Consider the following 27030-nt stretch of genomic DNA (forward strand, 5'->3'; position numbering starts at 1 on the left):
AGCACAATTGAATAAAAATACAACCTCAGACTCAGTATTCCTGTAAAAATATCATGTAAAGTATTCCTGTCAAATACAGTAGGGTACCACTAAGTCATGTCTCATTACAGCACTCTTTTGCCCATTAGAAATCTGTAAGACACATCTACAGTGTGTAGTCTTGTAGTGAATATATGGAAAAAAAACAAGCAATTAGAAGACGTCATCTTGGGCTCTGAGAGTTTGTGATAGGCATTGTTTTCACTTATGTGACATTTTATAGACCATTGATTAAAACGTTATATATATATACATATATATATATGTATATATATATATATATACACACAGTATATTTGACATATGAATCAATAATGAAAATAGCTTGTAGTTGCAGCTGTAAATCTGCCGCCTCTTGCTTGCATGTTTGATGTAACTGATGTAGTTTCGCTATGTTGCAGATTAATATCTTCACAGATTGTGAGATGCAGTGGATGTTTTTGTGATGGCAAGGTTGTTTGGTCTGTAAAATGGTTCACAGCTCTTTGGTCAGGTTGGGTGTCAGCAGCAGCACAGACCTCAAGTGGCCACTAGCAGGGATTTTAGACTATTGTTGCTAGCTAATGTTTTACAAACTAGAGGCTCTTTTTTCAGCACAGGATCCAGGTGCTCACTATATACGGTTTTGTATTGGCACACAGCCTAATGAAACCCAACAAACTTGTTGGAACCCACCAGAAGCATCATTGTGACCCAATTTATTGTTCAAATCTAGAGTAAAGAAAACTAGGCTATGAGGGGGAAAAACTGCAGAGACAGAAGGAATATATTCATGCTTTGCTTTTAATCACTTAATAAAAAATGTATTTCAGATTTATTCTTGAACACAATATACAATATAATACCATACATTGTGTGAAACATTTAATAACCCACCTGCAACAACTGGCGGACTTGAACATATTATTGACAATTTAAAAAAAACAACCCATCTCTCATGCAGATAGTGCTAAATCTGGCTAACCATTTTGAAACAACTAGGACCAAAAAAGCTTGAACATAGATAAACAATGTTAATACTGACAAATTTGAATTTCAAAACTGCTAACAAGTTTGGTCAGAAAGAGTTCACACATTAGCACAATCAGTTACATACGATCATGTTTTGTTGTTATTTCAGAACGATTCACGTCAGTGCCGGGCGTATTGTAGCATGCTACCAATACCGTCCCCGTGTTATCTACTTTTACATGAAGTGCGTTAAGTGTAAAAGGAGACAATCGCTTTGTGTTTGTCCATCAAACATGTATGTATCTGGCCTCATATATCAGCAATCTGCATTCAAATGCTGGAGCTTAGGTTGTGTGTGACAAGCTGCTGAGAGAAAATAAGCTATTTGTGTACTTTGATACCAAGCATTGACTAGGCTTCTGTGTTCCTTAGCTAGCTTGTATGTATCCTATATCCAAGCACATGTAGTTTAACATGTCCTCTATGTCGCCTCTGGGTTACCAATTTGCTGCTGTCAGATGAAAACCTTGTAGCTTCAAAAACTCCATTGAACCAAAATTGTTTTCCATCAAAAACAAAAAGCATCTAAGAAATTAAATGAGGACATTCAAAGTCCTCTATAACATTCTGGCTATTTTTTAAGAAATGTAACTAAGTTTACATTTTACAGAGAGAGAAACAAGAATTTTCAGAAATACAAAAACATACCATGATATTATGATTTCAGGTGATGCCAGAGTGGGAACATTTTTGGTTTAATATTCATGCATAATAAGCTTAATATAAAGTATTTAATTGTCTTGTCTGTGACATTTCATTAAAAGATTAACTTTTATGTGAAAAGTAAAAGTCAATGTTGTAGTTACAAGGTTCTCATGTGACAACAACATGTCTCTTTAGCTGCTGCTCTGCTGGGCTCTCAAAACATTGTGCGAATATATACTTAGATATATTTATATATATTTATATATATATATATATAAAAAAACAATATATAATACATATATAAAAAGACTCTAATCCAGAGTCTTCTACACATTAGACACCACCACTTCCAGGTAATGCAAGTGCATATAAATTAAAATAGATTTTACACTGAACCAGTATTTCTTATTTACAAGCTTAAAGTATAGAATAAATACACACTGTTATAAACAGCAAAAAGGACCAACTTGAGCTCCTAGCGACAAACAGTAGAGACAAAGGTATGGAGTGATGGGATAAGGCCTGATGACAAAGTCAACACATCCAAACACACACACACATACAAAACCTTCCATACATACATACATACATACATACATGCTGCACACAAACGATTGCCACTTAAGCATGCTGGAGTGAAATTAGATGAAGTACCTTTTGAGTATATCAGTAAACCAATGTGAAAATGGGGAGATGTGATTATAGATGCAACTAGAACATCCATAAAATCTGTCGTGGAAGCCACAGGAGCAGAAATGTGAGGACTGCAAACCATTTTCAGAAACACAAAGAGGCGTTTTTTTTGGTCTGTTTCAAAACTAGAGCACCTAATTATCATCTCTTTTCTGATTTTTTTTCCGGCATAGTCTGCCATACTGAATCCAGCAATTCCATCTGTGCCAAATCCCAATAACCCGACTGTCCTGGAAACCTGATACAGCCAAGGGGGAGAGTTAAAAAAAAATCAATTGACGTCAATGAGCAGCCGCTGCACTTGAGGGATTTTTATTGTGAGGAAGAAATAGCCTGATTGTTTTGGGGTCATGTCCGTGGAGCCCAGAGGGGTTTGTAAACCATGTGAATAGTGACGCTGATGAGGGCCTGAGAGCGCCTTTCAGACAGGCAGCTGTAAGAGCACCTTTAATCATCTGGTCTGGCCTGATTGCAGAGGGGCAGGGGGGCGTTACATCAGACAGGTCTGGGGTCAGGACCCGTTCTATCTAACAGGATTATTAAGACTGCAGCATACCTGTGGGCTAAAAATAGATTCACTGCTGTTGTGCATTTCGTCCTTGGCAGACTTCATTTCTGATTTTAGTATAGATCTAAGCAGCTTGTTGTCATGAGCTGTTTGTATTTCTGCTGATTTCACCTTGTGGTAGATTTGTGTAGGTTTTGAAGGTTTGAACTGGACTAACCTCTTTTTCACACCAACACAGCAACGATTGGATGCAAAAACAAAAAGACAAAATCGTACATATGAAATGTCCCAATAAATTTACACTGAAAATTTAGCAGGAACATCTGAATATCTGGAATATCTACCATATAGTTGTAAATGTAGGATTTCATATCCTTGCTGAGATTTTGCATTACAAGTAAAGTTCTGTTGTGACAAGGTAGGAAGCCCCCAATGGTCTGCAGACCAGAGAAAATATGATGTATAGAGAGATGGAGTATGAAAATAGATTATGTATTTAAGTGTGACTGTGACATTCATTGACCGACATCTGATAGAGAAAGCAACAAACTAAACATGTAACATGAACCATGAGTGAACCATAAGCGTCTGAATTCCACATGTAAAACATTGTGCTCAGATTGAAAAACAAATGTGACAAAATGTTCGTAAAATGTGGGTGTTAATGGTTCCCTATTCAGATGAGTTTGTCCAAGAGTTGTTTGTCGACATTTGTTTGGATTTCTCTATTGCCCAATACATGGAAGACTGTTCTCTTTTTAACATATAAAAAAAGATTTTGCTCTTTCAGATAGGAAAAAAAACATTTCACAGACATACTAGTGTGTTCAATAAATAAAAAACTATTATAAAGACAATAGTAAAAAAGGCACACAAAAGTCCTTTGACAAATGGTACAGGAAAAAAGTAAACACTTTCTCTTGCTATACAAATGTGTCTCCATCAGTAGATCTTACTCTATGCTACTTCTAGATCATATCATATCTGTAAAAAAGTCTTAAGGTACAAAACTTCTCTCAGTAGTGTCAATGTCCATTTAATGCCAGTCCAGAAAAGAAAAGTAAGTATTTTCAAAACTGGCCAAAATCCTTCATGTTCCACCCTCAGTCTCGCCTGTCCATCAAGACTTAAATGTTCGCAGTAATTATTTCCTGAGAACTCTGAAGCCGCCTCACTGAAACTGTCCGTCCGTGTCTGGCTTCAAACACCCAAGTGCAAGACGCCCCTGTGCGGGACCAAACTAAGCCCTTGCTTCTGTGGGCTTATTAAAAAGCACAGCTGCAAGAGGATCTCCCCTCTTTTGCCCAAAAAAACTTTCAAATCACCATGTGAGCCTGATGATGGAAGCCCTATGTGTCTGTGGGCGACGCCTCGTGTGTCACGATCTCTATTGTCGGCTCCATCATGCCGCCCTCCTCAAGCTCCTGACCGTCCAAATAGTCCAGGGGAGGAGAACGAGAATCTCCTAGACTATCCTCCTCCTCTTCTAACTCTTCTTCTTCCTCCTCGTCCTCCTCCCCTTCGCCATTTTTCTCTATTCCATCCAAGTCCTCCTCCTCCAAAGTGAGCTCAAACTGAAATTTCTCCCCGCCTCCCTGACCTCCAGTCCCTCCACTGTGTCCGTGCGTGACCTGGTCGTAGAAGGGCGGGGAGGGACTCTGGGGGATCATGCTTTGGTACCAGTTCCTGTTGTCCTCCAGGGTGTCCAGAATGTCCTGGGCGTCAGGGTGGACCAGGTCGGCCCAGGTCTCCCACAGAGGGTGGACAATGTAGTCGATGAAACCCACCTGGAAAGGAGTAAGGATGCAAGTTAGAACTAGAACTGAGATTCTTTTAACGATTTGTTGCACATATGTAAATTTATACATCCTCGTTGTGCATAATGCAGTTTCTATGCCCTTGATTGCCTACCTGGCTCTTCTCCACCGAGGCTGTGTGTTTATCACACATAGGGCTGATCTCCATTCCCCTCTCCCTCTCTCTGTCTCCTTGGTGGAAGAACTCCTCCATTATCCGATCAGTCCACTGACGATACAGCTCCAGGGACTTGGTGGGATTACTCAGGTCAGCACAGTGCACCATGTTACGCAGCACCTAATGAATAACACAGAATTGCAATTTAGTAAATGCTTGTATCATCATTTTCAGTTTTTTATTTCCCCAAGAAATCTCTAAATTTATCAATGTTCATTATTTAGTGGAAATTAGATACCAAATCAATAATTTAGGTTCAATTATACTTTAAGAAAGCATTTGTAGTGGAAAGAAGCTGTAGTTTCCCTATGCATTTTGTTAAACTTTTCTAGGTAAAATCTTGTACAGCATCAAATCAAAATAAAAGAAAAGAAAAGAAATCCTGATTTCTGAGTTCTTTTGCAGAAAATTAGTCAAATCTGGAAACCATGAGCCTCTCCAATGTACAATCCAATATCTTGAAAACAATACAGCCAAGTGTGGTAAATGACTTTATAACAAGTAGATTGAGGAGAAATTAGATTCTTGTTCTTTGGAGTGAGAAAAGGTGTGACGGTGGGGTCAGCTATGTAGGAGGCAGGCTAATGACCAATGGCTGAGTAACCTCCGCCAACACTGGCTTTTGATTAGAGCTATTAAAAGCTGAGAAAAGAGAGATGGAGGGCTTACAGTATGTCCAATCACAAACTCCCAGTCCATATAATGTAAGATTTTTTGTTTTTTGCTGATACCATTACTATTATTACTTTTTTGTTTTGCAAGAACCAACCCCTACCTGCATCCTGTCGGTGTAATTGTCCAGCAGCAGCACTCCAGAGCTCGTCACCTTCTTGGTCTCCACCATAGTCTTCAGATCAGCCAGCAGACTCATATGTTTGGACATGTCAGTGGCCAAAACCTGAATTAAAAGAGAAAAAACCCCATCCTCAGCATCTGGATCATTTGAACAGGTGGATTGACTGAAATTGAGATGACAGTAGAAGAGAAAAGAATATGAATCAGGATATATCTTACCATGTCGATGATCATCTTGCGGAGGGACTGTCGCTGCTTCTTGGTGAGGTTCTGGAAGATATCGCAGTTGTCTTCCTGTAGTAGCTTGAATCCCACAGCCAAGTGATGGTTCTCCAGCACAGACTCATCGTTGTACATTAGCGCCAGCTCAGAGTCTGGAAACGTGTTGAAAAGAGATATTTATTTCGCTTGTTTAAAGCACCAATTTATATATTTTAAAACAAAGCAACAAATTAACTGACTCAGTCCCGTGATGAGTAATGTTTTGACTTACTGGTATTGATTAAGAATTGGTTTGATACTCCAGGATGGTCAACATCATGGATAGCTGCAGCAAAGATGGCTGCTAGGATCTCAAGATCTGTAAAGACCGCCTGAGAAAGGGTGGAAAAAAAGATAATTTAACTTTTTTTGAAGATATAACAAAAAAAAACACCAGAAAAAACAGACTACTTAATCAATGCAATTTTTTTCTCAATCAAGTAACAAACTAGCTGTCTGCCTTTCTGTAAAATGTAACTGTGAGAGAGTATAACACTGTGTCTGCTGGCTTTGATAAATGAATGATAAAGAGCCAAGAAGAGTAAATCAGGAGCTGAAGTCTGGGGCATTCTGACCTGACTGTATCCTACCAGCTAATCCAATTTAAAGAGAGCTGTGAGAACATGCATGTAGGAAAAATCGTACAAATAAGGCATGGAGGGACGAGTGTTGGAGGAAAGAAGGGAAGTTCCCTGAGTAAGGGGAGGAAAAGATGATTAAATGGAAGGATGTTGAGCTCTTCAAAGCTGTTATGGCTAGCCAGGAAAGTGGCACATGAGGTGATCTAAGAGCTAACTCCTCTAATTTAGTTTTCCTTTATTTCTGTGGATGCACACTGGTGCCCAAATCAGAGGGAATACTTTAACCTCCAGAGTTAGGAAAGATCTACCCCGATTATATAACAAAGCCCTGATGTGAGGTATTAAAAACAGAGTACAATACTTTACATTATAACTTACATCCAGGGCTGGAGTGGAGAGGAGGATGTGTGTAGATTGGGCTACGTCGGCAGCGTGCAGGCTGTTATGGTAGGCCACATCTGAATGGTAGTGGTCTTCCAATGTCATCATGTAGGCCACCAACGTATCCACGGGGATCTTAAATGTCTTTAACAGATCTCGCTCCTAGAAAAACGACATCATAACAACATTTAGGAATAATTTGAGTAGTAATCAAACAACAATTATGTAAGTGAAGACACAGCAGAATGCAGAATTTCGGACACTTATTACCTGGAAGATGGCGTACATGATGCAGGTAAGAGGCCTGCTGTGGGAGTACTCCGAAACAGTAAAGATGTTCAGGCCCCACTTGTTGAGGTCCTCCAGCTCCTTGGACAGCAGCTCCTCCTTATCTGTCTTGACGCCGAAGCGTGATATGCTGCTGCCGGAGAGAGAGGGCCCATGGGAGACCTTCTTGACTCCGCTGATCTGTGTCATCAGCTGCTGCTTCTGCTGCTTCTTCTTCTCTCGCGTCTTGGACGTCGGTGACGGCATCTCCATCTCATTCTGTTTGTCTGAGGGAGGGGACAATTGAGATTTGTTGTTTTTAGTGTGGACATTGTGAGGAAGAAGTGGTTAAAATTCCCCCGTTAAAATTCCCCCCTTAAAATTCCCCGTTAAAATTCCCCGTTGACCTCATACAGCATGAGTCTAATAATTTAATCTACTTCTTAATAACAACTGAGAATCAATGGCTGCCAGAGGACCCAGGTGCACTTGCACTGTATAAACACCTGCAGCTAGTTAGCTCCTGAGGGATTTATTGATTGATTCATTCATCATCTGTGCCTCCATTCATTTGTTCATTCATGCTGCCCTGTCTTCCACGTGCAGTCTCTCGCTGAGCTCCTACTGTTCATTCGTCTCTGTCCCTCTTTACCACCCCCCCCCCCCCGTCTCTCAGCAGGTGGCTCACATCTCATCTCCTGTTCTTTTCACTCTCATAGGTCAGTCCATTGACAGACTGAGAGCTGGGGCTCCTACACAGTTAAGGCAGCTCCATAAAGTCGGCCCTTCAATAAGCTGTTCCATCTTCTGCAGCTTTAGCAAATCACAAAGTGTAGAGTGGGATTTCTATGTTTGGTCTGTATGTAAAGCAAGTATGAAGTCCAAAAGTACACTGAAAACCATCAAGGCTTTCATGTAATATTCCTTTAGAAAAAAACTATTATAAATAATATGCCTGTCATCACATTTTATCCAAAAATAAACACAGAAAAGATGCCAAGTTTCCTGTAATAACCAACTAGGCCGTTGTGTTTAGTGCAATCACAGAAGAATTGAATGAAATCCTGCAGGGACTGACTGGCTATCGGCACAAATGTGAGCTGCGCACTGATCTATCAAGCCACGACTCAGCTCATCGCTGGCCTATCAGCCTTCCCCTGTGGAGGGTTATTCAATTACCAGCTGTAATTCAAATAATCACTTTCACTCTGACACTCTCTCTCTCTCGCACACTGTTTTCTCTGCTTTTCTCTGTGTCTCTCTCTTCAGTCCCCCCGTGGTAATTGAGAATGGGCAATTAAACGCTCTCAGACATGTGTTGCGTGGGAAACAAAGGGAAGAGCAATATATTGCTCTCTAATTTATTACAAGCCATCATGATCACCACTGCTGTGTGGTGTTTGTGTGGCCTGTTAATGTGCGTGAGAGATCAAATTGTGAGACGGACAAGTTTGCCATGTCATTCCTATCATTCATTTCTACATAAGTAAGTGCCAATATACGCCATGCACTCTGTTTCACAGTTGACTTGATAAGAGTAATAAACTGCTAAGGAGGTTTTTTGCAGAGTTAACATGATCCTGGTATCCATCAGTTTTTTCCTCCCTCGGTTTTCACTTTTCTCTCCTTTGCATTTAGCTCATCTTATCCTTTCTTTTTTTCCTCAATTTAGACACTGATTTACAAAGAAAAATTAAGCAGCTGAAGGAAAAATCGATTGTATTTTGCTCTGTTCTTTCTCTCCAGTTCTCCATACTTCTTCCTTCTACTCTGTCACCTCCCACGTTTATTTCGATTTCTTTTTCATCCTCCTCCATAAGCTCTCCTGTCAGAGACGCAGATGCAGTAGGGAAGGTGGGGGGCTTTTTCGGGCAATTTCTTTCAGTGTATTCCCTAAACTAGGTGTGTTCTGCTGCTGGCCGATCAAAGGGAATTATGACAGAATTATGTTGCGAGGACAGCTGTGGCGGTGGAAAGGCACACGTGAATGGCCAGCATGCTGTTGGCCAAGAAATCCTGGTCTGAAATGGACCGCTATGAGAAACTCTGGGATATTTATTTATCTAGGGAATTATCCAGGCTCCATGATCACTGTTTAAACAGTCAACAGTCTGCCTTTCCATCAGCTGAAAAATTAAAAACCCAGATACAATAAGAATGACCTCTGCAGAACCAGGCATATGGCATGAAAATGTAATTAATTGGAGTCTGAATGGATGATTTTATAATAAAGAATTATAAAGTAGAAATAAGTGCATTACTGACGTGATACTAATCTTAATGGATGGAAGGATTAAACAGTTTTACTGGTCAGCTGAGGCCAAACCACCCCCTTGTCCCCTCTCTCCCCACTCTTCATTAATGTTCTTTCTTTCTACCGCCAGCAGGGGAATCCTGATTTCTTTATCAAAGCGATAGTCATCTCTGTCTGGAGAAGGCGAGGGAGAGGTGGGGGGACAACAAGGTGTCCCTGCTGACAAAGATGCCCTAAGACATGAGTCACCGGAATCTGCCAAGCTCATCTCCCTGCCAGCAAAGGGGGATCCTCTCTACCTCTATTTTCTCCCTTACTGCAGTCAGCTCCCTCCCTCCCTCCCTCCCTCGTTTGCTTCTTCTCTGTCTCTCCTCAACCCTCCTCTCGCTTTCTATGATCTGGCCGTGAGGGATCCGACAACCGCACTACACCGGATCAGGATGCCAATTGATCGGAAGCACATAAAAAAAAAAAGAATTATAAATAATTAACTACGTCTAGGTGCATTCTGTCTGCCTTATCCTTTTTGTTTGTCAATCTATATTTCCTTTAAGTCAATAATTCACATGTCTATCAACTTTCAACTTTAGATGTCCTCTAGCTGTTGTCACTTAGCTGTTGTGTGGAAATATCACAAAAGCCAACTTTATACCTATTTGCAGAAATTGGGTGATTGTCCCACTAGTGCTGGTTTAAATATTTATTTATTTTCCCCTACAGTGATTTAATCGTGTGGTTTTTGAACCAGGGTCATGAAACATTTTGTACATGTGGGTAACAAAAATAGAAGAAGACACATTTTTAAATACAATATAAATACACATATATTTAGCTCACGCCATATATTCTCAGATCTCAAATGTGCAACCCACACTGACAGCATCCAGTTCCAATCCACTTACTCCAATTCTGGCTAACAAGCTCCCTTGTCATTCAAATGGCACTTTTTACAGTAGCCAGCCACCTTAAATACATTTTTTTCTTTTAATTCTTTGAGAAATTTCCATTTCTTACATACATTTGTATGGCTATTTTGAGCCCGATGCCATAAACATCTAGACAAAGCTTAATGGCGCAGTGTTTTATGGTACGCCCCCAGAAAAGCCTGCCAGAGCAACTTGCACAGCTTACCATCATGTAATGAACCTCCACAAAAACAGCAAAAACAGAGAAGTGGGGATCAGTGTGAGCCACTGAATATTTGTGGATATTTGTATTTTTGTATGTATTTTTGGGTCATAATGTTCTGTGGTGATTTAACGTGGATTATAAAAACCAAATTGGTGAATTTGTTTGTGTGATTTTGAGTGCACGCACACAAGACTTTCATTTACCTAGGAAGGTGTTAGAGATGAATTCGGAAACCTGATTGCCAGACCGACTCATCTCAGATAGGTGCGTCAACTCCCGATTCAACATTCTCTTGAACTGCAAGAGAGAAAAAGGAAGAGGAGGGGAGGGAGAGAGAGAGAGAGAGAGAGAGAGAAAAAAAAAAAAAAAGAGAACATGTTGTCAGTTTCCAGTACGGGAAAACCTGGGAAAAATCATGGTACAAGATTCTATGGAAAATACAGCAGTATTCAGTTTCATTGCACCAGTTAAAGAATATTATGTAATGACAGCGTAAAATCAGTGGGGGGACACATCTTATTTCCTCCTTCATTTTCCCTGAAATTAATTAGGGTGCAGATCATTACTTGTTTTACCAGTGGGAAAGCCATCACCTTTTAATACCACTCAATTCATCCCCAGCAACCAATTTACAGTCTTATTACACTGAATCACATTTCTGCGGCCCATTTAGCTGTTTCACTTGCATCAGTGTGCAAGAATTTCAATGATGTCAAGAGGAAAATCTGCACACTGCTCCCTACATTCCTCTTTGTTACATTTTGATGATTTTCGTGTACTTTTGTTATTATGAACTCTTTAAATAGATCAAATAGATGAGGGAGACTGATGCATTTGACAGTACACAGAGACCCGGGCACTGCAGTAGCAGCTGTTTATGACAGGCTGATGCATGCGCGTGCACACGCACACACATACAGACTAACACACATATACACACACACAGAGCTCTGCAGAGGGCTCAAGATGGAGCCTGAGCCAAACAACACTATTCTGTCAGACCCCCTCCCTCACCATGATGGAAATATCTTTTGGTGCAATTAGGCTAGCACGGTTATCTGAAAAGGCTACACAAAATCATTATCAAAATGCCAAATATCTATAGAAATGGGCCTCAATCTCAACCCAGCACAGACAGGTAAAATGAAATGGGTGCGTTACCCCGACAAGCTACGTAGATAAGCGCCACACACCTTAATGTAACCCCAAGACACCGACAGCAGGTAATTGGCTTCAGGCATTTTGGACCCCGTTTTCTCGTTCCTACACAAAGCCAGAACTGTAATCCAATAGAAAAAAACAGAGGCAGACGAACAGGACTCTTTCAGCGCCAAACAGGACAAAAAATCCCTCCTTCTCTCCTCTTGTGATTTTCTTTTCAGCAGCTAAGAGAGCAGCTTGATGATGGCTCACTGTCCCTCTCAGCAGCAGAAAAGGGCCAGCTCTGAGTCTCCATGCCTGGGGGATTGATAGATGAATAGATAGATGTAGGAAAAAGTAGGTGCTGTAAACAAGCTAGGTGAGACGGAGATCCAGCAGGCTCAGTGGTACGACTGGAGCAGGAGCAGCAGCAGCTGGAGCTGTGAGCTGGGAATTCTCAGTGCACTGATGAATTATGGAGGAGCGAGGAAGGGAGGAGGAGAAAATGACAACGATGGAGACAGGAGGAGGAGGGATTGAGGCAGCGATGTTCATCTGACTGGAGGGGGGGTTCCTCCACTGGATTTGTCTTGCTTCGCTGCTCTCACTGCTGTAGCGCTTACTCCCCCTCCTACCCTGCTTTGCTCTCTCTCTTTCTATCTCTTTGGTTCCCTCCCTCCTTCCTCTTCTGTCTCCTTTCCCCTGCTGTAGTCTGCCAGCCCCAGCAACACGCTCTATTCAGAACACATGATTTGACAGAAAGTGGGGAGAAGGGGGGAGCCCTAATTATGGCTTGGCATTGGTGTATGAACCAGGTTTTGAAGGGAGGTTTGAGTGACTGACATATAATATCCAGACTTAGATTTCAGGTGTAAGATTTGCTCTTTTCTCTTGCACAGAAATCCCATCCTTTTCCATTCCCAGATCCTGTAATTCCCTCTTAAGGCATTTTTGTCAGCCATTGTGAAGGAATGTCATGGAGCCGTACAGCTATGCCTTCCCTCTACAGTAAAACAATGAGGGTGGATAGAGGGGATGGGGCACGTTTTCAGGAATGTGAATGCACATCGACTGTATTTTTATCGCCATTATCGCTCTAATCATCCTCTCCCTCTTTTGAGTCTTCTGTTGTCTCCTGACATCCCCCATTGTGGAGAACTCATATGCCTGTTCATTATCCGCATCCCATAATAATATTATTATTAGATGCTGTCAGGGTGTCTGTGGAGGGCTGTTTTTAACAACTGAGAGACAACCAGAGAGTGGGGAAGACGGTCAGAGAAGAGAGAAAAAGAAAAAATAAGAAGGAGAGATGGGAGATAATTGCATCCTTTCCCAATTTAGGTGACAACAACCCACGTTTTTCTCTCTCTGCCTGTGAGTAAGTGTTTGTAGGCCAATTACCAGAACACTGCAACGCCATGGCAACAGCATCAGGCGGCCACTGTAGGGCTGTTTTGAAAGGAGGAGAGGCTTCCCCTTTTCCTTCCCAGGCAGACATGTGGTGTAGCTGCTGAGCTGTCACGAGGACACACCACACACATCGCCTCTGCTCGCATCCACCGTTCTCCCCCTCCTCCCCACCATCTCTCCCTCACTCTCTACCACTTACATGTCAATTTCTCTCCCGACTGCCACTTGCCAACACGGTCATCAATCTCTCTGTCTGTCTGCCTCGCTGGCAGAATCAATGGGCTGTCCTTGGAGCAGGTGTTGATACTGCTGCAGTGTACAAGGCTAGGGCCACCTGACTGGAAAATACTGTTACATCAGTACCACCGGCCAATTTTGATGGTGCCGCTTGCGCTTTTTGTCAATTTTGTCATGACTTTTGTTTGTGAAACCCTTCGAAAATATCCACTGTTCTTGTCACTTCAGAGCCAATCTAAGGGAAACTGTAAACAGAAGTTCCCAGAGAATCTCTCAGTCCAACGTGTTTGTGTGCGTACGAGTTGATGAGGGGGGTGGTGGTGGTGGTGGGGAATCAAAGCTTCCCCGAGAGGATCCCGGATTATCCTCCCACTGAGGGAAAGAACCAGAAGCAGGGAGGTGGTACGCAAGAAAAGGGAGAAAAAAATAAATAAAAAAGAGAAACAGAGGAGGCAGCTCTTTATGTAATAGCTCACTGCATAATATATAAAGAAACCAGAAATAACAGCGGGGGATGTCTCTCTGCAATGTGTTGAAGAGCTAAGTTTCCCCAGAGGCTAAAGAAATGATGCAGAGACACGCGCATGCGCGCACGCATGCACAGCAGCCTACAAAAGCTATTATCTACAGATAAACACAGTTAATGCTGACATTTGGCATGTTTTACACACTCATGCCCATATGTTTCTGTATGAGTGTGTTATTAACATTGTGTGTTTGATGTTAGTGTTCTTTCATGGGCCGAAGGGAAGCCCTTTACCTCCTACTGACACCATGACGCTGGAGGAAGATTAGCTTCTCGGAGCTCTGTGGGTATCTCTTTCTCACATACCCACGTAGTATATACTGTATCTATTATTTGACCCATTCCCTTTTCCCATCTTAAAGTGTCTTTTCTGTCTCTTTTGTTTGTGTGATAGATTCTTTTTTAATTGCCACAGTTGGAAACGCTTAAACGTGCTACAATTGTCAGCTAAGGCCTGAATCACAAGAACGGCTTCTTTCTTGTCTATATTCTTGCTTAAAATAATTTTCAGTGTGGTGGAGTGGTTCAGATTGAAGTTGTGCCTTTGAGCCACAAGTGGGAGCACTGTGCTCTGCTGTAGAGCAGCCTGCTCAGTGTTGAGAGAAAATTGACCTCTCAACCCTGCAGTGACAGAAATGCACAACCTGACTTGATAAACCCGTTAAAATCCGCTTTTTCTATAAAATATAAAAACACACAAACAAATTTTGTGAGGAAGTCTTAACTAATCTGAATTTACAACGATGAGAGTAAAAGTTTTGTAGAGAAAAGCAATTAAACTATGGAGGTTTTTAACCCTTTTAACCTCAACATTACATTTTTCTTTTAACAACTCATAGCTTCAATAAAAAAAATCCTGATTACCATGAAATTATGTGTCTTCTTTACCATCTGAATTTTCTTAATTATATCAATTAATCAAGGTACTCTCATATTTACAGTATGCAACGTCGCTGACGGTGACTTATGCAATCATTCTTTCTTCAGCAGCAAACCTACGATGGTTGTGGTTTATCTCCTCCTCGCTTTGGCAAAGATATGACGCAGGGTGATAACATCGGCGCAATGGCAAAGACTCACAGTGACATAACTCTGTAAAGATCCTACCTACGTATGAGCTACAGACGATTCTGAGAGACGGCCTGACAACCTCTCACTTCCTCTGACTCACTCACTCATGTTAGTGTGTCTGTATGAGAAAGAGTGTATTCCTGCGTATCGGAACCTATGCAGTAAGATGTATCAAAAAACAACGGTCAGCTTTATAAGAAATGGAAGGAAAAAAACAAGAGGGGGATAAAAGTAAGTAAGTTTCTCAGTTAAGTGATTCATTCCCATCACTCCCAGCTGTTCAAGGCCTCAGAGTCAGATGTGGTGTGCAACACCATTTTTGGCTGGAGAAGAACAGTTAACAGGCTGCACAACTGTGCTCACTTGAACTCTGGATGCTTTGAAAGCAGAAAGTACCCCCATGTAAAATATCACAGAAGCAGTATTACGCCAAGAAATACTTGAATCACCAAAACCTCTACTAGATTAAAAACCAAATGAATGCTCAAATCATGAAGCAAATCATGTTAACAAAAGTATTGGCACGCATCTCCCTAACCTAAAAAATTCTCAAAAAGATTTGCCTTTCGGGCTGCATCCCTTTTGAACAAACTGACCATCTAACCACTTTGCCTCTACCTTTCTCATTCTCCCCAGATGACCAGAGTGTTTGGCCTCAGTCAGAAAAAGAAAACTCTCCAGCCTTTGGTACTATGTTTAGAAACCTCACTTAACACCTGGCTGGGCCTCATGTAACTTAAATCCATCCAATCATTTTGCTTATTAACTCAATCACTTCCCTTTCTTTAGACAACACTAGACTCTTTGAGAGAAAGACACACATGCTCATTTTTTCTTAGATACTTTTTGCTCTACACGCCTGTTTTCAAACAGTACGTGTAGCCACACAGTTCAACAAAGTACCAATTACTATTGTCTATACCGTAGGTCACATAATAACTCGAGAGGAAATCATTTTAACATTGTTCCAAGGAGAACAAAAAGGTATGCAATTGATAGTCTCTAGAATGCCCGAGTCATCTTTCGATCTCCACACACTGGGATAAAAGTTTTAAGTAATCCCACAAATTTAAGTTGTAACTGCAGAAAGACAACCTTAAAATCCAGAGACAGACATTCCATTGATGATCTGCACTGAATTAAAAGCATGACAAGAGGTCTCTCAGTGTCTTAAAATACAGCCACACATCTAAATTGAGCGTCATATGAAAGGATGCACAAGGGTTCTCAAAAGCAGAATGCATGCAAAACTGCTTGTTGCATGAACCTCTGAAAAGCATGCATGAATATAATAATTACTAATAAAAAGTACATACATATAGCTGTTAAAAATGTAAAATATACACGTCTGTAATGTGCAACTACAACTACTAAACATCACATAGGCTAAAAAATAAAGCATACGTTTAGTATCCACAGCAGTGAAATGTTTAAAGTTTTAAGATGATCACTTTAAACACCAAAGGCTCAACTGAAACACTGGGTTTTAGAAGACTATAAGCACAGCATGTGAAATCCACACCATGTGAAGCATCAACCAAAGTTTAGCTCTGCAAGTCAACGCAAGAGACACAAAGATGCAACAGTCTATTAAGATACCACAACAAGTAAAACTCTTTAGAACTCACTACAAACTAAATCCAAGAAACTCACCTTTCTCCAACCATTTAGCTTCCCCAACTTCCTCTCTTTCTTGTCAAAGCAGCAGGCTCCCATGTTGCTTTGTGTTGAGTGCAGAGCAGAGTGGGGCTGTCGTCCGTTAGAGTGTCTGTCTCAGTCTGACTACAGCATGAGTAAACGGACCAAGCCTTGGCGCTCTGACGCTGGGAAACGCCACAGCTCTAGTGACTCACTTTGGGCTTCGAGGTCTGACTAGGCTTTACCTCACACCCTGTGTATGTGGAGCAATGACTGAGAGTGTGTGTGTGTGTGTGTGTGTGTGTGCGAGAGAGAGAGAGAGAGAGAGAGAGAGAGAGAGAGAGAGAGAGAGAGAGAGAGAGAGAGAGAGACCTCTGCCTCATACACACACCCTCATGGGGGTAGTCCCGCCTCTTGAGCTCCTTTGCTTGCTGTTCACTACCCCTGCAGTCCAGTAGCCACAGCTCTGAGGTTTACACTGTCAATATCGCGCTGATCAATACCACTTACTGTTTTGATAAACACAGTGAATTTCGTTGAACTTCGAAAGCTAGCCAGGCGCAGACGTGTTTTTATTTTAACTATCAAGAGTCCTTCACATTCACAGAAAGAGTGCTGTGGTAGAACAGTATTCTTGGGACAAAAATCACTAAACCTTTCCTTTTTTTTTTGTGAATGGATGTACACAGCACTCGAGAATCCAGCTGTTAATTTGACTTATTCATTACTAACTAGAGTAAGAGTGCAAACTGTATATCCCTCAGTAAACAGAGCTCTCTTCAGCCTCAAAACTGCATAATTCCTAACACGGGTCACTGGAGAAAGCACTGCACATTAACCCGTCAATGAACCAACACATTGGTATTATATTTGCCAACTCTGTTTTGTTTACACAACACATGTAGCACAAAGGCCCAGTAACAGCTGTGCTAAATCAAAAGGGTTCAATTAGGGCTGCAACTAACAATTATTGTCTTTTATTATTTTCTTGATTGATTGGTTAATTGTTTTTCGAGTATAAAATGCCAATTGTACTGACAAATGAGCCCAAGGAAATCTCTTTAAATGTATTTAGAGCCCCAACGATGAATGAATTAGTCAATCGAAATAGAATTATCTGCAACTATTGTGATTAACACATAATCATTTGTCATATGCTGTTGTTTATAAATGAAAATAGTAAAAAACGTGTTCTGGAATTTCCAAATCCAAGTCGTGATCAAAAGATATAGATGCTCATTATGCAATAATATAAAACGATGAAAAGCAGACAATCTTTCACATTTAAGAAATGGACAGCAGTGAATATTTGTTATCTTTGTTTAAAAAAAACACTTCAACTAAATGTTTCTGCCAATTGACTAATGGGTTACTTATCATTTCAGCCCTAGTTTCAAATAACAGAAGGTCTACAGCCTCGACACAGAAGAATATTGCAAGTCGCAACAGGCCTTGACCCATCTACGTCAGCCATACATAACAGGGAGGACAGTCACATACTGTAAGCCCTCAGCAGCGACAGGCTGCACTTCACCTTGAAGGTACTGTACAGCAGCAGCCTCTTTAATTTCCCCTCCCTTGGAGTCATGTTTCATACTCTGCCACAGCTTGAATAGCACTTTTTCCATTCTAAACACAACAGGTAGCCGAGGGGTTACATTAGCTGATTGGCATGTTCTTGTTATTAAAACCAGGTCGAGTGTAATGGCTCACATGACAAAGAGGCAGCAGTTGTGTAATGTTTTAGTTTACTGTGAAAACAAGGTTAGGATTAAGATAGCCTAGATATCAATGGGATTAACTGATCGTTATGTAGACACACAGCCACGTACACACTCAAACAGTTCATGCGTACAAGACAGACATGACGGAGTCCTTATCAGATGGTTACGTGCGTTTCAGGACACATTCACCCACCAATGAGAGAGGGTCAAATTATACAGTAAGCACATTGTGCCACCTGATATGCTCCACTGTAGATCAGTCACATCCAGCACTCTTAATTTCTTGACTGATCTCATGAAGTGGCGTATGTATGACACGCCAATTTGTATGCCATTTTTGGCGTACTATGAAGACGCATACTCGCTTTTTAGCATGTTTATCAATGCTGTTTGGCCTCCATTGACTTACATTACCTTGCGATTGTGTATGAAATGAGTAGTATGAAAGGGCGAAAATCCGTGTAGGTAGGTTGGTTGGGGTGGTGGATGGGTCAAACACAGGACTTTCACCCAGGAGACCGGGGATCGTGTCCCGCGTGTCACGTTTCCTTCGTGTACCATGTGTCACGTTTCCTAAACTCAGCTGTTGCTTTCTTCTTTTCCTAAACCCAACCGATTCTTCTTTTCCTAAACCCAACCCGCGTGTCACGTTTCCTAAACCCAACCGTAGCTTTCTTCTTTTACTAAACCCAACCCGTCCGCTGTATACGGCACTCAAAATGCGTAGAGATAACGCGCCACTTGGCTTTAGAAAGTGCCGTGTATGTTTACGTGACGTCATGATGTCATGTTGTAATTTCTCTATACAGAAACTCACACTAATGGCTGAATCTTTAAAGAAACGAATCAAGACAATTTATCATGATACAATGTACAATTTAGCATCATGACACCAACAGTGACATTAAAATGTGTCCATGTATAGTCAAACTACTGTCAACTTCTTATGGTGTTGCACTAGTCTGATTATCTTGGCAGCTGTTGGGGTAAGTCTAATACAGTATTTTCTGGAAAAAAAAGCAGCATAAAACTGCCCCGTCATTATTCCATAGTTGGGATATTTTACAATTTCTTAAGTTGGGAAGGTTCATGAAATCAATCATCATCTGCAGATAACGTTTGGCTCAGTCCTAGCCAAATTTTCTGTGATTGCAAAAGTGGTAAAATCAAAGCCTAAAGTGAGATAATTCGTCCCACAAGTCCACAGAAGAGGGTTGATATGAACCAGCAACTTTTCCACAGTGAAGATTTTTGTAAAAAGCATTGTGACTTTTTATTGTTTGGAAAATTCCATCTCATTCTGCTGTAACGGATATCCTGACATACTTGTCTTTACTCTCTGTCTCTCCTGTGTGATTCAGTCATCCTGTGGCCTTATATCCATGTCTACACTAAATGTCTGTTTGTTTAAGTGGTTAATAGTATTTATTCAGTTGTCCACATGTTTCTAAACTGAAACCAATCCAGCTGACTGTCAGTGCTGGGCGTGTGTCTGGATGACGACAGCAATGGGATAAATAAACACGACCATTAACCATCCAAACTGGCATGATGGGAAGTCTATTGTCGTCTGGAGAGTGAGCTGGGGATCAGGAAGGAGACAGGAAGAGAGAGTCACACACACACACACACACACACACACATACACACACCCACAGACAAATGTTCTCTCTCTTCCTCTCTAGTTTATTGTGTTTGACCCACTGCGGGATCCCTCGCATCCTGTTGTCCATTTTTATGAGAAATAACAACCTTATGCACTTGGCTCGCTTGACAAACTGTTTTCAGGCTCTCTTACACACAGCTGCAAATCATCCTGCAATGTACAGCAGCTTTCTGGGAATGTCACTGCCACAAGCATATCATACAAAGTGTTTAGTATTGAAGGTTTGGAGTCGACAAAAAAAAGGGAAATCTCTAACAGCAGTGTAAGGTGTAATTACAACAAACAAACCAAAGATGGCCGAGCATCCAGTCTCATGTTGACAGAACTCGTGTTTCTGTTATGGCCGAGGACGAATTATAGGAACTGTGTACCGGACTCAAAGATGGCATAGAGCCACTTGAATAAAAATTGCTTGCCCAGCGCATACTCCCAAAAAGTTTTCTGACTTCTGGGTTTGCTTCCGAACTGGTCCCGCCTGCGTTTTCCCTTTCGGTCTATAAACTTTACATTGGGATGATGTCATGCACTTCAAAATTGAGCTTTTTGGTCATGCAGAATAGGGTTGATGGGGCCTAAAGGGCCCTGCAACCTGCAATGGTAGTACCAATGATGATTATAATAATAAAAAAGGTAGGAAGTAATTTTAAATAGGCTGAATTAGTAACTAAATTTAAACATGTAAGTTGTAGTAATTCTAATTGTTACATCTTACATGTACAGAGAGTCAATCGAGCGATAGGAATTAACCTTTAAGGCCAAATATTGCTGTGTATTACGCTCTGGTAGTGAGTAGTATGGTTAAGGGGTCACTTAAAAAAAGAACCAGGAACTGAACCTTGGTGCACATCACTCACAATCAAGGACGCAGAAGCAACACAATAACCAGTGGACAGTGAAAAGTTGTCCGACAGGAAAGATGAAAAGAGGGCAACAGAGGGGCCAAGACATAAAAACACACTTCATTTTGTCAGACCATTTTTGCACAGAGCGAAAAAATAAATAAAGCAGAAATGAATGGAGCTTGATGCTGCTTTAGGCAGAAATCAGCTGATAAGTAACATCCAGTCATATTCATACAAGTGTGCAGGCTATACAACCTGACAGCACTCATGCAAACACTGTGTACTGCTGCAGCCTCTACCAAACCATCACCATCATCATCTTCTTACTGTACATGTTTAGACTTTTAACATGGTGACTTTCCAAAGGTCATGCTAAGTTCATGTACGTTTACAGCTACAGTATCTCTGGATTCTGTACACTGCCATTCATGTGTTTATTATGCTGAAGGATTAGTGCTCCCTTGAAGAATCCCTTGCTGCTCAGATTTGAGAGCTCCTTCAAAGAGCATTTTCTGTGTAAACATTTGCAATCAATGGAATGTTTTCAAAAAAAGAATTCTCTGATTTGAATAAAACAAAGGCAACATTAGCCTTGTGCCCTTTAACATTTTCTTCACTAATGACTAAGAAGAGTGAAACAATAAAAAAAAATAGAAAACACGATGCAGCCTCTCCTACCTTGTTAGAGGCCATGTCACTGACTGAGCGGTAGGTCTGGATGGTCTCCAGCTGGTCCAGACACCAGTCCAACTCCTCCATCGTCTCCATGGCCAGCTTCTGGTACGCTTCATCTGTCAACAAGCAGTCGACACACAGAGACACACAGTCAGAACAGACGGCGCACATGGAGCCCGAGCACTGTCCAGCCACTCCCAGGCAACATCCACCCACGGGTCCTGCACGGGGCGCCTGCTGCTGCTGCTGCTGCTGCTGCTGCTGCTGCTGAGGAGGAGGAATGGCTGGAGGTGGCACTCGGCTGCAGCACTCCTTCATCATGAGGAGGTGTAGCTGTGGGGAGCTGTCAGCTGAGCGGAGTAGAGCGGAGGAAGGCTAGGACTTCGCTCTGTCACACACTCAACTTCTTCTCTGTGCAAATGTGTGTGGTGACCCCCACCCACACACACACACACACACACACACACACATACACACACACACACAATCTGAGGTCCTCGGCTCATTTACATGAACGTCAACCGCCCCAAGAGCAGGAAACCAAATACTACCTCACCCCCCTCTCCCTCGCCACACACAGATGCACTTTACCCCACCTCACAGGAAACAAACAGACACCTGTAAATCTACACACATACGAATACACAGACGTATACGCTTTCGTCATGCCAAACCAAACTTTTGTTTTAACTAACTTTCGAAGACACTCATGCGCATACAAATACAAGCAACTGATTAAGTAACATCATTTAATCAGAGTAATGACATCTGATTATTGGCTACAGGCAGATAACTGCACTCCACAGATAGTGATATTGTTTTGTTTGACCAGGAGTTGAGACACAAACATGGTAATCAGTCTCTGGAGGGGCCCCACATGATGTTTTAATGAGTCCACGCAAATTCGAGAACATTTGTCATTATAATCTGGTGCATACATGTTAACAGCTGCTGTCAAGAAATGTGTGATTACTGCTTTGCAGTTTATACACAGTAGGTCAAAGGCCCAACCACAGTACACATACAAATGTAGCCCGGAGACAAAATTACAGGAACTGAGTTAGGTATCAATTTTACCAGAACTGAACAATATTTCCGTAAAGTTACGCAACTGCCAGGGTGTGCATGTCATTGTTTGATCATACTTTGTGCTGTCTTTTCTTTGTAAAACATTTGGTAACTGATATACCTGTATTATAATGTTTGCAGTTATTGAATTAGGGCTACAACTACAGATTATTTTCATTATCGATGAATCTGCCAATTATTTTCTCAAGTAAATGTCAGAAAATAGTAATAAAAGGTGATGTCTGCAAATGTCGTGTTTAGTCCAAAATCCCAAAGACATTCAGTTTACTATCACACAAGACAAAGAAAAGCAACACATTTTCAATCCATTTGTTTTTCGCTTGTCTTGCAAAACAAATGCAGCATAAAGTGATGGTAGTGCAACAAAAGTAAAACACAGAGGTAAAAAAAACAAAAAAACTAATACTGGATATCTATCTTTTCCACGAGTCTACACCCCTTATGTTACGGTAAGCATGATTATCAATACAGTGAGGGACTTTTCCTTAAATTATTTTAAAATATTATGGCCTTTGACCAGATAGAGAAAAAAACAAGAATGTGCTGTAGCCACTGCAGAAATATTATTGCATGAATTTAGAGTCAATATCCCAACCCTGTTCCAATGGTTTAACTGTTGTTTTTTTTTCAGAAAACTACAACTGTACATCAAGGTTTGAGTGAGTCCTTGTTGGAAAGCAGTGTGTGATGAGATGGGCACACACACACACACACCTTGTCTGCTGCCCCTGCATACTGTATACTCCGGGTCTCCTAGCTGCGGAGCACAACATGGCAGCAGGGTGTGCACTGCGGCGACCTTAGCGCGACCACGTAGAATGTGTCCCCTGCTCTGATCTGCTCGCCATCAAAGACATGAGCCTGTTTGCTCTCCCAAACACGAGAGGCACCTGGCACTCTGCCCGCAGCCTTCCCCTACTCTGATGTGGGGAGTGAGAGAAAGAGAGGGAGTGTGTGTGTGTGTGTGTGTTTAGTTTAACTCCAGAAACGACTGATGTCCAAATCGGCTTACACTCATTTGAGATGTTTCTTCCCCGTATTCTCAACACTTTTGAGGTGGTTTGTGTTTAGAAAGCTCCTTTTACCTCCAACAGTTTTCTCATTTGAACTTTTACACTCTGCTCAGACAGAAAGCAGCATATAAGTGGTCTTAGCTTTGTTTATGGACTCATGAAACAACTATATCTTTAGCCCATGCAGTAATGGTGAGAGTAAAGTAAGTAATTCTAACAACACATTTCATGGTCTGTAACATCTGTGTGAATGGTGAGGTTGGTTTTGTTATTCTATATTTATGAGGATCAAACGTGCAAGAATTAAGAGTAAAGTAGGGGGAGTTTGTCAGCTGTCCTGTTTAATTTCTGGTGAATGGCAGTCGCAGCCCATCAAAAGCTTAGATGAGCATGCCTCTCCAACGGTTGAATAGTTAGTACAACAGATAAACAATTGTCTTTTTTGATAAAAAAATAAAAGCTACAAGGCTGTGTACATAAACACTGAAGGAGAGAAGTCGACTACAACTCCATCTGATCACTAAGCTTATAATTCCGCACTGCTTAAAAAGAGCGGGAACTAAAGACTGTTCTTCGTAAAAGCCGGATAATACATCCAGCTAAATCAGTTAACTTTTAGATTCTGGGTCAATGATAGATGAATTCAGCAATCAGCGGCACAGTGTTTTGATCCCTTTTTGCAACAGTTAAAGTTATTCTCTGGAGCACTAATGGAGCAGTTTTTTTACCTGCACATGCACACTGGTAATATAATACACAGTCCAGCCAATAGTTCCAAACTATTCCATGTATATACAGGTGTTGGTTTTGCACCAAGAAATGCAGCAATGCGCCAGCAAAGGAAGGAAAGAAGAAGACCGCAAGCTAGTTAACATGGATGTAAACAATTCAAACTTTTGAAAAAAAAAACTGCTTTTTAAATGTGCGTTTTATGAGGAAGGGAAAGCATTCAAAACATTTTGATAGACCTAAATAAGACACAATTCCTTTAACATTTAAAATTGGCTACTCCTCTGATTTTCATATCTGGCTGGCTCTTCATCACAGCAACCATCACTAAGCCTGGTGATCACTGTAGTATTTAAAACCATTTGCCATATCAAACTGACAAAAAACATGGCTTTAAGTTGAAATATGTTTTACAAAACTAGATTGGGTGGTAGTGAGGCTGCATCAGTGGTAAAACTGAATAGCTAGATTTATTGCTTAAGCTCTTAACCACGTTCATGACATGGATTTCAAAACCCACAAAAATGGGTACAGTGCTGAAAAATCTGGTTTAGTGAGTCTGGACCTAAAGCCAACTTCTGGTGGGTCCCCACATACTGAATCCATTCTTTAGGTAGGTTCCAAATCCACTTAACTTTGGCGCTTGTATAACAGTCTTACTCTGATCCCTGCCCTGCTGGCAAGCAGAGCCAATTCCAGTCTTTACTCCAGTGCAGTTTACCACTAGTTAAAAAAAAAAAGAGCAGCAACAGCAACAAAGATTTTGTTGGACATTGACTCTCAGTTATTTCTCAATGCTATTATGATTGAATCTTATGTCAATGCTTTAAAAACTACACTTTCGAGGACAATGGGAAATAAATGACCATAAAGTAAACACAACCCAGTCCCTGCTTTTATTCTGCAGCTAAACGACAAACGAGTCAACCAAAATCATTGCAAGACATTAACTAGCCCGATTGTTAACCTTTATGGTAATTGAATGATGGTACAATCCCATGACAGTTTAATCATATCAAACATCAGCAGGGTTAAAGGGTGAGGCATGATACAGATAAATTGTACTATAGACAAGATTACTGAAACTACAGACATGTCTGTAAAAGGTAATGGACTCTACAAGGATTAGTCTCAATGTTCAAACTTTAAGTGTGTTGCTAACCAAGAGCAATTTCTGCCATGTTTTTGTGTTTGATTTTTACCCTGACTAATCTATAAAGGGGCTTTTTTTTTCATGCTGTTGCTTTGTGGCTTGCAACACTCGTAAAGACAAAACCATAATTCTGCTTATAAAAGAAAAAGAGTATTTACTGTAGAAATTACAGTTGTAAACTCCCCGATTATTACCAACAAAAACATGCTTTTATATTCACACTTATTTCAACAGAAGAAGCATGCCTGTTAGCTGCATACCATCAATTACTTTAGTTACAGCCGTCTGCTCTGTAGACTCTCGTGGCCTCAGATGGACCAAGGGAAACAGCAGTCGCAAGCCAACACACATACACACTAGCACCACAATGGAATAGGGGATTTCCACCGCCTCCACCCCGACACAAGGACCTTTCTGATCAGCGCTCAGACCTACAGTGTCTGTCCCACAGGGGCAGACAGGAAAACACACAGATATGCACGTCCAATCCGCTCAGACAGTTTACTAATACATATACATGAACCAAAATGTCTCATGACTGTACTTAGACACAAACATTCAAACTTGTACTTTCCAGCTGATGGACGCAGGGGTATGAGGATATGAGGCCAGCTCTTTCTCTTGATTCAATATTCAGTTTAGGCCTCACTGGCATGATAATATGCAGTATTTCCTACACAAAGTTAGCAATACCACCACTAACAACAAAAGATAAAATGGACAAAGTAGCACAACAAACATATTGTTGACACTTACGCAAACTTGTTACCGAAAACCTTCAGCAATAACATACAAAAATGTGTGGATGTTCTCGGCGTATATGTACAGGAGTTAGAGGAGATAGGGGTGGATGAAAAAAAATATACATATGTAATGAAATCCTAAACAAGAACACAAAATACAACCTTAACATGAATTGAAAAGAGCTGTAGCAGTATTGTATGTGTTCCTGTTATTGTATCCACGATTCATTGTGTTTTCTTCGATTGTCTCTCAGATTGAGCCAAGATAGCAAGTTTTGTAGTGATGCATTTTAGTTTTAAATCCCAATAGTAATGATATATTTGGTATGATGTGATTAACTCCAAATTATTTTTAAAGTCCTGCACAATTTGTTTAATTTGAGGCAATATTTTTGTGTTTTATTCATTATATTCTCCCTACTCTACTTAAATTCCATGATTTTAAAGGTGTTTCTAAATGTCTGTTGCTTGTCAATTCGTTGACGCAGGACTTTTTGGGAGAGTTTTTTTTTTTTTGTGCAGCAGGTGCTCACACACATCTCGTATACAGCGCATGGCAATAAGATTTTTTAAGGACAAGTGTGCCCAGAGGACGTCAGACCAGAAGACTTAAAGCAGTGTGTGTTTGTGTTGTGTGTGAGACAGCTGCATCTTTCATCCTCTCGTGGGGATAGAGTCAGTTTCCTGCCTGTGATGTGATGCTTGCTGCAGCAGAGCAGGAGGGCTGCAGCGCATTATCAGCAGCCATGAGCTGTATGACATTGTGGAGGTGAAATCATCAGTGTTGATTACCTACAGGCACAAACACACTTATTAAAAACAGACAGGATA

At 41.1% G+C, this 27030-nt stretch overlaps 1 protein-coding gene across 5 annotated transcripts in view; it reads right to left on the minus strand.

The window, feature by feature from the left end:
- Positions 1–804: 804 nt before the first annotated feature.
- The window catches only part of pde4ba (phosphodiesterase 4B, cAMP-specific a), a 196789-nt gene continuing 170563 nt past the window's right edge, over positions 805–27030 (minus strand). For 3 of the 5 annotated variants that reach the window (XM_039811827.1, XM_039811828.1, XM_039811829.1), the window contains 9 exons: positions 21476–21588; positions 10744–10837; positions 7159–7442; positions 6886–7050; positions 6159–6258; positions 5885–6039; positions 5646–5768; positions 4808–4990; positions 805–4683 (listed from right to left, as the gene is read on the minus strand). In XM_039811827.1, coding sequence (XP_039667761.1) covers positions 4246–4683; positions 4808–4990; positions 5646–5768; positions 5885–6039; positions 6159–6258; positions 6886–7050; positions 7159–7442; positions 10744–10837; positions 21476–21588 — 1655 coding nt within the window. In that variant the 3' untranslated portion in view covers positions 805–4245. Of the gene's footprint in view, positions 4684–4807; positions 4991–5645; positions 5769–5884; positions 6040–6158; positions 6259–6885; positions 7051–7158; positions 7443–10743; positions 10838–11733; positions 13586–16580; positions 16849–21475; positions 21589–27030 lie in introns of those variants that run through there. The other 2 variants (XM_039811830.1, XM_039811831.1) reach the window with 2 other exon arrangements.

Source organism: Perca fluviatilis, chromosome 9, assembly GCF_010015445.1.
Source record: "Perca fluviatilis chromosome 9, GENO_Pfluv_1.0, whole genome shotgun sequence".
NCBI classification, from domain to species: domain Eukaryota; kingdom Metazoa; phylum Chordata; class Actinopteri; order Perciformes; family Percidae; genus Perca; species Perca fluviatilis.